The following is a 13,769-nucleotide window of genomic DNA, read 5'->3' as shown; positions in this document are numbered from 1 at the left end:
TCTAAAATTTGATCAAGAACTCTAGAGGATTGCAAAGAGACCAAATGGCATAAGGTCTGGTCTCCAAATGGGAGAACTAGGTTCGAATCCCCCATCCCTATATAAAATAAAAATAAAAAATAAAAACTTTAGAAGATTCAAATCTTATAACATTGCTTGAAATACACATATTCTTCCTTATGTCTAATGTACATGGCTAAATTTATCAAATTTGTTGACTGGATGAGTTAGCAACACTATAATTATATATATATAAAAAAAAAATATATATATATATATATATATATACATATAAATATATATATTATATATGGGTGTGTATATGTATGTATGCATATAGTTGAATGGTTGAAGGTTTCAAGCACCAAAAGCCTGCATATAAATGGCTATAGACCGGTTTCTATTTTTCAGCAACATATTGGTTATAAGAATAATTTTAAGTAATGTTAGATACAGTTTTAAAATATAAAAGTCTTGCATAATTCTTTTGAAAAATAGTAAAATTTACTATTATAAAAGTATATTTTTTTCATATATTTCTTAAATTTGCCCACTTTTCTTTAAAGTGAGTACGTTTAATTTGCATGCTTTAAAATTGTGCAAATGGTTTCGTCCCCCTTTTTTTCTCTCTCCTCAAATAAAAGAAAAAAAAAGAAAAAAAAAAAGAACTACATAGATTCCATTGGCTCAATTTTTTTAAAAAGAGAAGAAGACGGTACATTGTGGAATCTATTGGTAGCCTCGTAAGGAATGTTAAGATGAAAAGAGCATCGTACCTTGGAATTAAAAATAAACTCTAGATCTAAATCCCAAATCAAGGTACTTGGGGAAGCCTTGCTCATTCCACCGACCAGATTTCTCAAACAAGTTGACTGCATCTGGGTTCCAAATCCTCAGCAAATTGCAAATTAATGTCTCATTTATATTAAATAAAAACAAGGTCAAAATAATCATAAATATTTTCGACAAATTTACCACATCTTACAAGGGGAGTTTCCTCGAGTCCCATAATCTTGCTCTACTTGATTCTGTTCTCAGATGTCTGAAAATATGACCTTTCTTGACCAGACAACACAAATTACGTAACGGCTCAGTCATATTTAATACTTCATTTATGTTGCATTCTTCATTTCAGTTGCCAAAGTGCCAATCGAAAGCTAAGACATGGAAAAATAACTCCTGTCAAAGCAAAGGTTTGGTTGCAAAGTGTCAAAGCAATGCTAAGCAGCCAAGACCATTGGAGGACTTGATGAGAATAAATGGTCGCTTTCAACCTCGACAATTAATGCCTAGCTTCTCGTGTTCATCTATTAAGGGAACATGTACAAAGGTGATAGCTCCAAATTAAAAATCAAGCCATTTCCTTCAGTTTCTGCTCTGCTCTGATCTCATGGAGCTTGAAACTAAAGTGAGGGAAAATCTTGCTCCACAAGCACTGCTTTTGTCTGATAATCACTTGAAGCCATACATGAAAGATGAATTTTCCTTTGGAACTCCATCAAAAGGTTTCCTGCAAGATTTTCAGTCTCTCGATCGGTTTCATACAAAGGGGTCTTCATCAAATCCCAGTTTTGGGGTCCAAACTGAGTGTTATGGTTCATTAATTAACAATTTCACTTATGGGTGCTCAACAGATTTCGATGATATTCATAATTACTGTAAGCCATTTGCAGACAATGGTGGGAATGGTCAAGTTATGGACAATTTCCTAAGTGGAGGATACTTGAATATCCCTCAGAGAAATCCCACTGATGATACCATGGGAACAGATCAAGGTTACATGATCTTCACTACTTGCCAAGACATAAAACCTGTCAATTTTGTGGTACTTGATGAAGTCTCATGCATAACAGCAGAAAATGGGTACAACAAAAAAGTTGGCATGAATAAGAATATTGCATTGCCGGCAACTATGAGGACATACAGAGGTCATAGAAAGTGTAATTTTGCAAAGGGGCAATGGACTACTGAAGAAGACAGGTGAAGGTTTAGTTCCTCGATCGGTATATACATTTCTGGATGGTTTTAAGGTTAATTGTCTATTAGTACGTTAGTTTTAATAATTCCCCAGGTTTGGTTTATTCTATCAGGCTCTTGATTGAACTGGTTCAGCAGTATGGGGTGAGAAAATGGTCGCATATTGCTCAAATGTTGCCTGGGAAGATGGGAAAGCAGTGTAGAGAGAGATGGCACAACCATCTTAGGCCTGATATTAAGGTTCATATTTATTAATACACATTCCATATGACTCGATCTTTTTCCCCTATCTTTGTTTGATAGATATAATTTATTAGCACTCATACAAATATAGATAGCCATAGACATATGCATAACCGATGCCTAGTATATGAAAATGTCAAAATCTTGGTCTCAAAGACAATGCTATGTACGGTGCCCAACTGTATTGCACTGACATGATAGTAGTTCTTTTGTTACTCGAACAGTGACATGGTCTCTGCTCTAATACCAATTGTTAAAAGCTTAACTATTGATTCAAAAGTCCTACTATGAGTGATAGGCTCTAATTTTATAAAGCTTTTAACCCTTACAATCATAACATACATAAACAACGTGTGGGGGTTGTGTGTGTGTGTGTGTGTATAATGCATATACTTTACATCTACTAACACTCGTCATTCCATTTTCATGTTTTTTTATTGCTATGCAGAAGGATGTGTGGAGTGAAGAGGAGGACAAGGTACTCATTCACGCCCATGCAGAGATAGGAAACAAATGGGCTGAAATTGCAAAGAGGTCGCCTGGAAGAACCGAAAACTCCATCAAGAACCATTGGAATGCAACCAAAAGAAGGCAATACTCGAAACGAAAATGTCGTTCAAAATACCCCAGAGCCTCCCTTCTATTAAAATACATCAAGAGCTTGAACTTGGACTCAAACACTGCAAAAATTGGAGAAAACCTTCTGCAAGTAATGCTGCAACAACCAATGACACCACCCTCAAAGCACCAGTTCTTCAGCCGGAGTTCTGTTCCGACAATTCAGACTACGATTTTTGTTTTGATGGAAACATGTTTCAAGAGGGCTGTAGCATTGATTCTCTTCTCGATGCAAACACGCCCTGTGCTCCTGTTGTTGATGTGAAAGATTTTGATGGGAATTTGCCTTGTGCTCCAGTCTTCGATGAGAATGATTTTGATATGGACATTCCAGCACTGGATATGAGTCCAGTAATAGAATGTGAATCGAAGAAGGAGCTGGATTTGTTGGAGATGATCTCTCAAGTCAATGAAGTCAAAAGAAGTTACTTCATGAAGAAAACTTAGGAAGGGAGAGAGAGATATGGGATGTGGCTTCGGATTTCCTTTCATTGGCTTAAGTTTTTAATTTCTTTGTTGCTCCATATGTGCCATTTATTTTACATACTCTCTGTCTCTCTTTTCTTGTACAAAAAAAACATGTATCTTAAAGCAAATCTGTGTCTTTCATATAGAGAAAATATTTATGCTTAACCGAGTTGGGAGGGTTGTGGCTGATAACAGATAATCCCCTGGTTGAGAATACCTCAACACTTCTTAACATACTCCATTATTATTTATTACTTTATTATTACTTTTCACGTATTTTTTACTATTATTCATTACTTTTTATTACTATTTAATATTCTATTATTATTTAATATTCTATTATTATTTTTTACCTATTTTTTCATTACTATTCATAACATACCTCAACAATTCTCGACACCAAACTCAACCTCAAGACAATGCCAGAGGCAGAGGTATTCGGCAACTTGGTATTGACAGTATTGTTACCTCTGGCATTGTCGGCTTGGGGAGACTCCTCATTCCCATGAACCTTTACAGTGTTGTTTGTGATTAGGAAAAACCAAAACAAAGTTATCCTATCCAGTGGAACTCTAACAGCATCATTGATAAGCTCACAAACATAACTGTCAATCTCCAAATTTCTTAAAATATGCATGCTTTCCACCATAGAAATATACTTGGTCTTCAACACAGATAACAAAACTAGCAATTGAACATTGGAGAAAAGTCCTTCTGGTGAACTTGAAAGTACACGTACACGCAGATCAAAAGATAATATAAGACGTACCTTTAGATGAATAAGAGTGTCGTGGACATACATGAAAACCGATCATATATATGAATCGATAAGAAGGAATTGAAGAAATAACTTTAATGCTAAAACAAAGACTAAAGCGTTAGATAAATGCAGTAAGTACTTCGTAACTTACGGTTCTTCGTCGATCCGGCTTCTTGTGGCACCATCTTGGGCAACACAGCCAACATCTTGGCTTTTTCCGGACGCTCCGTCGTCGTGGATCTCGCTTCTTGGGAGACCACAGATGCCTTCTCCGGACGCTTCGTCGTCGTGGGTCTCACTTCTTTCGGAAACAGGAACTTGGGGTTTTTTGGCTACTACATCCTTCAGCTGGGGTTTTCCGGAGGCTCCGTCGTCGTGGATCTCGCTTCTTGGGAGATCACCAATATTATCTGTGCCTTCTCCGGACGCTTCGTCGTCGTGGGTCTCACTTCTCTCGGAAACAGGAACTTGGGGTTTTTTGGCTGCTTCGTCTTTCAGCTGGGGTTTTCCGGACGCTCCGTCGTCGTCGTGGCTCTCGCTTCTTAGGAGATCACCAACATGATCTGGGCCTTCTCCGGACGCTTCCTTGTCGTGGGTCTCCCTTCTTTCGGAAACAGGAACTTGGGGTCTCGCTTCGTCGTGGGTCTCACTTCTTCCGGACGCTTCGTCGTCGTTGGCTGCTTCGTCTTTCAGCTGGGGTTTTCCGGACGCTCCGTCGTCGTGGGTCTCGCTTCTTGGGATATCACCAACATGATCTGTGCCTTCTCCGGACGCTTCGTCGTCGTGGGTCTCCCTTCTTTCGGGAACAGGAACTTGAGGTTTTCTGGCTGCTTCGTCTTTCAGCTTTTCCGCCATAGTTTTCCCCAGCATCTTTGCTGCGAGTGGAAGGCCACCGCACTTTTCGAAAAGATCCTTCTTTGCTTTTTTTAAATCTACTTCTTCCTTTAAGTTGAAGTTCAACACCTGTTTCTCTCTTTCGACCGTGTCTGTGAATATTGACCAGCAGCTCTCTTGGTTCCAAAGTGGCAGAAGGTCATGTATGTTTTCTTCCTTCCCGACCATCATCTTTGCTACCTCCTTATTCCTGCTCGTGACAATCACGGTTCCCCCTTTTCCTTTTGGCAATCCATATGCTAGACGTTTATTCCAATCATAGCTACGAATTATTTCAGCACTTAAATCTCCGTACCATTTATCCTTGTTCCAAACATCATCAAGTACGATGAGATACTTCTTACCATTCAGTTGGAGATACAGAGCATAGAGTAAAGCATTGAGGCGTTCCTTATCATCGAGGGCGCGTCCATCATCCCCGGAGATGCTCTTGATGATCTTGTCGTCAACTCCAAGACACTCCAACATTCTTTTAACGACAGCTTCCTTCTCTGCTTGAATTTTCTCTGCATCACTTTTCTCTGCTTCACTTTTCTTAATCTTGGACATGCGTACCCAAATCCTGGGAAGGAAGCTGGTTTTGACCTCATTCTTGTTGAGAAGCGCTCGGCAAAGAGTTGATTTTCCGACACCTAGCTCGCCGACGATCCCAATTGCCTTGAATTCGTCCTCACTTTGTCGCCGTTTAAGCATTTTTTCCAGTGAAATCATTTCATTTTCGAATCCATGAACCTTTAGGCCGGACGAGGTTGAGATTTCTCCCTGGCAGTCATGCTGCGAATGATCAGGAGCCACTTGATCTGGACCCTTCGTCTTCTCTGAGGACTCCTTCGTATTGCTCACTTCAGGGGTCTCCTGATTCTTCTCCGAACCCATGGGGGTTACCTTTTCGATCAGCAGATATTGTTGAGAAATTAAGAACAATAATTGGTGTACATCTACACACACACAGAGTTCGACAAGGCCTCCAAGAAGCTGTCTTCATAAATACATCGCCGTCTCGATCCTAGTAGTGTATATTGACTTCATTTTCGGAAAAGGAAAAGGGCGAGCAGATTCGTGCAGTGCTGTAGATATGGAGGGTCCACTATATTATTGATCATAAAAATATTTCAGTGTTGACTGCAAGTCTGACTGTTTGGCCGTTTGTTTGGTCGTCGGCCACTGATAATTCCCAGAAATTTATATCTTTAGAATAATCACAAAGAACCATGTTATTAAAGTTCTGAAATCATATATCATAATAGAAAAATTTAGATACAAATATAATTATGTATTAATACGTGTATTAATTTAATATAATTAATTAAAAAATAAATTTTTAAAAAAATAATATTAATTTAAATTTTAAATATAAAAAAATTAATATTAATATACAGATTAATACGTGACTTTATTTAAATATAGCAAAATTCTATTAGAATAGTTGCTAATATAAACCTAAAAATCTCTTGAACACCAAGTAGAAGAAATCAGGAATATAATAGAAAAGAATAATATTATATACAGTTATAGAGTGTACAAATATCACGTAATCACTTTAAAAATTAGTAAAGTTTAGTATTAAAAAATTTTTTTTATATAAATTTCGTATTTATTTAATTTTTAAAAATAATTGTATCATGTTTGCACATTTACAATAATAACTATTATTTTTTAATAGAAAAACATGGTACCAATTAATATGTTATCTCAAGAATATTAAAGGAGAAGCTAAAATTGACCATCTTGATGGGCCAAGATATCAATGAAGATCCAATAAGAAGTAAGGACTTCAAAGAATTTGGTGCAGTTTGGATAATGAAATTAGATGAAGAATAATGATAGGTTTATTACTCTTTTATTATTTTTTTTATTTTTTTAATTTTTTTTACTTAATGATTAAGGAAGTAACCATTAATGAAGTTGTGTATATATTTTTTTTTTTCTTAATGATTAAAGATGTTAAAAAAATACTTAAAAGAAAATAATTAAAAAATCAAAAATTTCAAATATACTAGAGTAGTAAAGAGATGGTAAAAGGATAGTAAACCTATCATTATTTATTGAGATTTAAAAAAAAATTAAATTATTTATTATATTTTGAATGAAAATTCAAAAAAATTGAATAAATCTTTTTCTCCTATCTTTGTTTTATATATATAATTTCTTAGCACTCATACAAATATAGATAGCCATAGACATATGCATAATCTATACCTAGTACATGAAAATATCAAAATCTTGGTTTTAGAGAAAGAATATCCTGTACGGTGTCCAATTTTATTGACACTGACATGATAATAGTCCTTTGGTTACTCGAACTCATGACATGGTTTTTGCTCTAATACCAATTATTAAGAACTTGACTATTAATTCGAAAGTCTTATAACTATGAGGATTAAGCTCTAATTTTATAAAGCTTTTAACCCATTCAATCATAACATACACAAGCAACGTGTGGGGGTTGTGTCTATATATAATGCATATACTTTACATCTACTAACACTAGTCATTCCTTTTCACGTTTTTTTATTGCTATGCAGAAGGATGCGTGGAGTGAAGAGAAGGACAAGGTACTCATTCACGCCCATGCAGAGATAGGAAACAAATGGGCTGAAATTGCAAAGAGTTCGCCTGGAAGAACCGAAAACTCCATCAAGAACCATTGGAATGCAACCAAAAGAAGGCAATACTCGAAAGGAAAATGTCGTTCAAAATACCCCAGAGCCTCCCTTCTACAAGAATACATCAAGATCTTGAACTTGGACTCAAACACTGCAAAAATTTGGAGAAACCCTTCTGCTAGTGATGCTGCAACAACCAATGATACCACCCTCAATGCACCAGTTCTTCAGCCGGAGTTCTGCTCCAACAATTCAGACTATGATTTTTGTTTCGATGGAAAGTTGAAACATGTTTCAAGAGGGCTGTAGCATTGATTCTCTTCTCGATGCCAACATGCCCAGTACTACTGTTGTTGATGGGAAAATGCCCTGTGCTCTGGTCTTCGATTTGAAAATTTTTAATTTTAAAAATATAGAAAATAGTCCTAAAAAAAATTCATAATCTATATTTATTCTATAAAATTTTAATATAATTAGAAATATCTTTTTAATTTTTTTTCGTAGAATCTCAAAATTTTATATAATTCTTATATATTATTTATTTTCAAGAGTAAGATCTCACTAAAATTAAATCAAAATTAAGTTTATGAGAAATAATAAACTTATTAATATAGATTCTAAAATTTTTTATTATACAAATATTAGACTTCTTAATTTGGAATTCAAAATAAAAATACAAGAAAAATCATTTAAGATTAGCAATTTATATGGAAAATAGTTTAGAGGTTTTATCCTCTAGACTTCATTGATTAAGAAAAATCTTATTTGGGATCTCTATTATAATATTATATGCGTAATGTGACATGAAAATATTTAGAATTTACATAAAACTTAACAAACTAGCTTACATATATACTAGAATGAAAGATGACATTCTAAAAAATCACTTGATAGTTTGTATGGAATAAATAAATTCTAAATATTTTATTATAAAAAAATGAATATTATTTCATAAAGTATTATCGCTAAAAACTTGAAACATATATAAAGATATTTTATTTCTACGTGTATATTACAAATTATTAAGATTAATTTAATATATATTTATATTTTTATAATTTTTAAATTTCAACACGTCGCATGCTAAAAAATTTGGCCCCAATAAGAAAAATTCTTGATTCGCCGCTAAGCACTAGATATGAGTCCAGTAATAGAATGTGAATCGAAGAAGGGGCTGGATTTGGTGGAGACGATCTCTCAAGTCAATAAATCAAAAGTAGTAACTTCATGAAGAAAACTTAGGGAGGGAGAGAGAGAGAGATGGGATTTGGCTTCGGATTTCCTTTCATTGGCTGAAGTTTTTAATTTCTTGGTTGCTCTATATGTGTCATTTATTTTACATATTCTCTTTCTCTCTTTTCTTGTACAAACAAAACACGTATCCTAAAGCAAATCTCTGTCTTTCATATAGAGAAAATATTTATATGTTTAACCGGGTTGGGAGGGGTCGTGGCTGATAACAGATAACCCCCTAGTTTAAGACAACTTGGTATTGTTACCGCTGGCATTGTCGGCTTGGGGAGACTCCTCATTCACATGATCCTTTACTGTCTGTTGTTTGTGATTAGAAAAAACCAAAACAAACTTATCCTATCAAGTGGAACTCTAACAGCATCATTTATTAGCTCACCAACTTAACTGTCAATCTCCAAATTTCTTAAAATATGCATGCTTTCCACCCTTACAAAGATACTTGGTCTTCAACACGAATCACAAAACTAGCAATTGAACATTGGAAAGAAGTCCTTCTGGTGAACGTGAAAGTGCACGTACACACAGATCAAGAGATAATTTAAGACATTTACCTTTCGATAAATAAGACTGTCGTGGACATACATGAAAACCGATCATATATATGAATCGATAAGAAGGAATTGAAGAAATAACTTTAATGCTAAAACAAAGACAAAAGCATTGAATAAATGCAGTAAGTACTTCGTAAATTACGGTTCTTCGTCGATCCCGATTCCTGTGGCAGCATCTTGGCGTTTAATTTCCCGACGCTTAAACTTAGTGCTTGCCGGTTTTTAGGGCTTCTTGTTTGGCTGCTTCTTCTTCGTCTTTCTTGATCTTTTCCGCCATAGTTTTCCCCATCATCTTTGCTGCGAGTGGAAGGCCACCGCACTTTTTGAAAAGATCCTTCTTTGCGTTTTTCAAATCTTCTTCATCCTTTAAATTCAACACCTGGTTCTCTCTCTCGACCGTGTCTGTGAATATCGACCAGCAGCTCTCTTGGTTCCAAAGTGGCAGAAGGTCATGTATGTTTTCTTCCTTCCCGACCATCATCTTCGCTACCTCCTTATTCCTGCTCGTGACAATCACAGTTCCCCCGTTTCCTTTTGGCAATCCATATGCAAGACGTTCATTCCAATCATAGCTACGATTTATTGCAGCACTCAAATCTCTGTACCAATCATCCCCGTTCCAAACATTATCAAGTACGATGAGATACTTCTTACCATTCAGTTGGAGATACAGAGCATAGAGTAAAGCATTGAGGCGTTCCTTATCATCGAGGGCGCGTCTATCATCCTTCACGGAGATGCTCTGAATGATCTTCTCGTCAACTCCAAGACACTCCAACATTCTTTTAACGACAGCTTCCTTCTCTGCTTGAATTTTCTCTGCATCACTTTTCTCTGCTTGAATTTTCTCTGCATCACTTTTCTCTGCTTTAATTTTCTCTGCTTCACTTTTCTCTGCCTCACTTTTCTCAATCTTGGGCATGCGTACCCAAATCCTGGGAAGGAAGCTGGTTTTGACCTCATTCTTGTTGAGAAGCGCTCGGCAAAGAGTAGATTTTCCGACACCTAGCCCGCCGACGATCGCAATTGCCTTGAATTCATCCTCACTTTGTCGCCGTTTAAGCATTTTTTCCAGTGAAATCATTTCATTTTCGAATCCATGAACCTTTAGGCCGGAAGAAGTTGAGATTTTTCCCTGGCCGTCATGCTGCGAATGATCAGGAGCCACTTGATGTGGACCCTTTGTCATCTCTGAGGACTCCTTCGTATTGCTCACTTCAGGGGTCTCCTGCGAAGCCATGTGGGGACCTTTTCGATCAGCAGATATTGTTGAGAAATTAAGAACAATGATTGGTATATATATATATACACATACAGAGTTCGACAAGTCCTCCAAGAAGCTGTCTTCATATATACATTGCCGTCTCGATCCTAGTAGCGAGCAGATTCGTGCAGTACTGTAGACATGGAGGGTCCACTAGGAGCTTTGCTACACACACCATATCAATGTGTTATCGGACAAGCTAAAATTCACCTTCTGAATCTTGTTCGGTTAAAGATATCAATGCAGATCCGAACAGATGTTAGACCACTCTCAATTGTTTCTTTATCTTATCTTTTAAAATACAATACATTGCTAAACTTCATTTTTTCTATTCTACACAATAATTTTTATAATATATCATACATTAGTTTATTTATTTTTTCTTCATATCATTTAAATTATCCTTTTTTATTCTTTTTAAATATTTCCTTTCTATCAATAAATTTACAATATCAATATATTCTTTTATATTTGCAATTTATTTTTATATACAATGTAAAATAATTCAATCCTATACATGTAAAACAAAAATATATAAGCCAAATAAAAATTAAAATATGAAAAAATTAGTTTAAAAATATTTCCATGATATTTTTTAGAAGAAAATAAAATATATGTGTTTTAAATGATGAACAATAGAAAGAATTTGCTTACATGGTAAAAATCAAAGTAAATAAATATGAGGGAGAAAATGGAATATAAATAATAAGAAAAATTTTACAAGATGATCAGTACCCGTTACATGTAGCATGTTACTATAACTAATTATATTTTACAATTCCTTTTACATAATTGAATGGAACTCCAATTCAGAGCAAGTTTTTAAAGAAAAAATCTAGTTGTCAGCGATTTTGCACACACTCATCTAATGTGATTGATCAGAAAATAAATTTTATTGAAAATAGTGATAATTTGAATTTTGAATATGAATGCATCAGTATTGATATGCAGATTCGTTTGTACGTAACAAAACTCTTTTTTAAATAATTTATATTTTTTATATAATACAAAAGTCATTGATAGTGCTTGGACTTAAAAAATTAATGGGCACCAAAAATTTCGGATACCCTTAACAATTTTTTCCAAAAAAAGAAAAGAAAATCTACCCAAAAACAAAAAGAAAAAGAAGAAGAAAATATTCAATACTTTGAAAACGAAGCTAATGAATTGTGAAACAACAGTTGCTATTGAGAGGGTTTAAAGATGTTGAGAATACAATAATAGTATTGGAGTTTCAATTTAATTAGTACCATTAATTCTTGAATTAGTGGATAGCTTTTATTATGATTTATTTTGGTGAAAGTTTTATTTTCATCATATTATTTTTATATTTGGTAATTGGTATTAAATAATTAAAAATTTATTTTTTTATGTCATATGAGATGATAAAAAAAAATGATGATTGAAAAGACACTTCGATTTCGAGCCTAAAAAGTCTTAGTTCACAATTTTCAGGAAAAAAAATATATTAATAAAGGAAAATTTTTATATTTATTGTAGCTTATGATAATAAATAGGTGGATTTATTAAACTCACTTACTCAAGTTATTATTTATTTTTGCGGAAGAGTTTTGCTATATACAAATAAAATCACATACTAATCTACATATTAATATTGATTTTTTCATATTTAAAATTTAAATTAGCGCTATTTTCAATCAAATCTATTTTTTGACATTAAATTGATACACATATTAGTGCACAGTTGTACTTACAACTAGATTTTTCCTTCGTTGAATCATTACCAAAGTAGATGCATTAGTAAGTGTATGTTGTTTCAAAGGGGATGGTTTTGAAACTATTTAACTACATTTTGATTGTTTGATTTTAACAGCCCATGTGGTGGCCTTAGATGTAAGGAACTTTTTTGAGTGGGAACAATTATTGCCTTAAAGATAGTAATTTACATGTTTTAAAGTTGCATTTATTTTTCATAGGCTTGTGGTTTAGATACAAAAAGTATATCATCTCATCTCATCAAATCATTACAATTTTTCTAAATTTTCTTATAAAATATAATAAACAATTCAACATTTTCAAATTTTAAAATAATAATAATATTAAAAAAATATTTTTTTAATAATTTTTTATTCAATTTTCAACTTCATCTTAACTCATCCTCCCAACTCACTATCCAAACATATTTAATCTTTTAACTTTCTCAAAAAAAAAAAAATTAGCAAGAATAATAATTATTCCAAACGTGAGAATAAAATAAAGTGAAAAGGAAAAGGTAAAAGCAGCAAGAATGCTAGAATCTAGATTATTAAGCTTGTGAAGTGTAGTTGTATGATAAACGGTCTGCATGCCATTTAGCTTTGGGAAAGGAGATTGGGACTAGATTGTTGGAATCCCTTTGGCTCTTTATCTATGGGAACTATGAGAAAATCTTTGAGGTGAGGTTTCTCTTTTGGTGTCTGAAAATATTATAATGATGTAGTCATCTTTTGTTTTAGCTCAATTTGGCCTCCATTTAAGGAGGAAAGTCATGAGTGTCTAAGAGCCTTGCCAACTTGGATAACAAAAGAATTGCCTTTTTTTTATAAAAGAAGCAGAATAGTGAAATATGTATTCTTTGGGGTCTAACCTTAGTGATATAAGTTCAGACTGGTGGTGATAATGGATGGTTCTTACCCAGTATATTTTTGTGGCTGATCTACCATCAAAGGCATTTAAGATATTTTTTAACATAAATGTTTGAAAATAAGAAAATTCTTAAAAATTTTGAGGAAAAATGTAAGCAAACTAAGGAAAGGGCTTGTTGGGTATAAAATCAAGAACTAAGAATCAAGACTAGAGATAAAGCAAAGAATAAAGTTCAAAGGTAAAGTTAGAAAAAGATAAGGCAAATTAACTCAGACACCTAAAGGAAAAGGGCTTCATAAAACAAATATGACTCAATCACTCAAAGGAATGAAATAAACCTCTATAAAGAAAGGGAGGGCATCTTATCAAATTTGGGCCATACTCCATTATGCACAATGACTCTGAAAATCTACTCTCCTTAAAAATATGGCATATTGTTCAACCTCCAAAATTTTCAATTTCTATCCATTGTATTAAGAGATGAGGGAGACAATAAAAGACTGTAAAATCACCCATCATAATGAATTTTACCTCCAAATGACTAGACA

General features: G+C 34.1%; 3 protein-coding genes across 4 annotated transcripts; 1 reads left to right on the top strand and 2 right to left on the bottom strand.

Moving 5' to 3' along the window:
- Positions 1-901: 901 nt before the first annotated feature.
- On the bottom strand, positions 902-6,031 carry LOC122281285 (probable disease resistance protein At4g19060). Of its 2 annotated transcripts, none has more exons than XM_043092652.1 (2): positions 4,218-6,030; positions 902-1,510 (listed from the first exon to the last, which is right to left on the bottom strand). In XM_043092652.1, exons 1-2 carry the CDS (start codon positions 5,834-5,836, stop codon positions 1,453-1,455), a joined length of 1,677 nt encoding a protein of 558 aa, XP_042948586.1. In that variant the 5' UTR covers positions 5,837-6,030; the 3' UTR covers positions 902-1,452. The 2 variants fall into 2 exon arrangements, with proteins under 2 accessions (XP_042948586.1, XP_042948585.1); XM_043092651.1 differs by lacking the exon at positions 902-1,510 and adding an exon at positions 1,517-1,811 and having other exon boundaries at positions 4,218-6,031.
- Positions 2,582-3,493, top strand: LOC122281286. Its single transcript, XM_043092654.1, has one exon. It carries the CDS (start codon positions 2,830-2,832, stop codon positions 3,283-3,285), a length of 456 nt encoding a protein of 151 aa, XP_042948588.1. The 5' UTR covers positions 2,582-2,829; the 3' UTR covers positions 3,286-3,493.
- A 3,545-nt stretch (positions 6,032-9,576) lies between the features above and the next one.
- LOC122282135 (probable disease resistance protein At4g19060) lies at positions 9,577-10,611 on the bottom strand. Its single transcript, XM_043094093.1, has one exon. It carries the CDS (start codon positions 10,609-10,611, stop codon positions 9,577-9,579), a length of 1,035 nt encoding a protein of 344 aa, XP_042950027.1.
- Between the last annotated feature and the right edge of the window lie 3,158 nt (positions 10,612-13,769).

The sequence above is a fragment of the Carya illinoinensis genome, chromosome 11 (assembly GCF_018687715.1).
Source record: "Carya illinoinensis cultivar Pawnee chromosome 11, C.illinoinensisPawnee_v1, whole genome shotgun sequence".
Lineage (NCBI taxonomy): Eukaryota > Viridiplantae > Streptophyta > Magnoliopsida > Fagales > Juglandaceae > Carya > Carya illinoinensis.
Note: the sequence above shows the minus strand (reverse complement) of the source record. Positions and strands in the feature narration are given on the sequence as shown.

What these genes read in the sequence shown, in the direction of transcription:
- LOC122281285 (XM_043092651.1), bottom strand. Translation starts at nt 5,836, where the DNA reads ATGGGTTCGGAGAAGAATCAGGAGACCCCTGAAGTGAGCAATACGAAG. An exon ending in AGCCGGATCGACGAAGAACC is followed by an intron (nt 1,812 to 4,217) that starts GTAAGTTACGAA and finishes CAAAATTGACAG; the next exon opens with GTTTTATGTCTTGGCAAGTA.
- LOC122281286 (XM_043092654.1), top strand. Translation starts at nt 2,830, where the DNA reads ATGTCGTTCAAAATACCCCAGAGCCTCCCTTCTATTAAAATACATCAA.
- LOC122282135 (XM_043094093.1), bottom strand. Translation starts at nt 10,611, where the DNA reads ATGGCTTCGCAGGAGACCCCTGAAGTGAGCAATACGAAGGAGTCCTCA.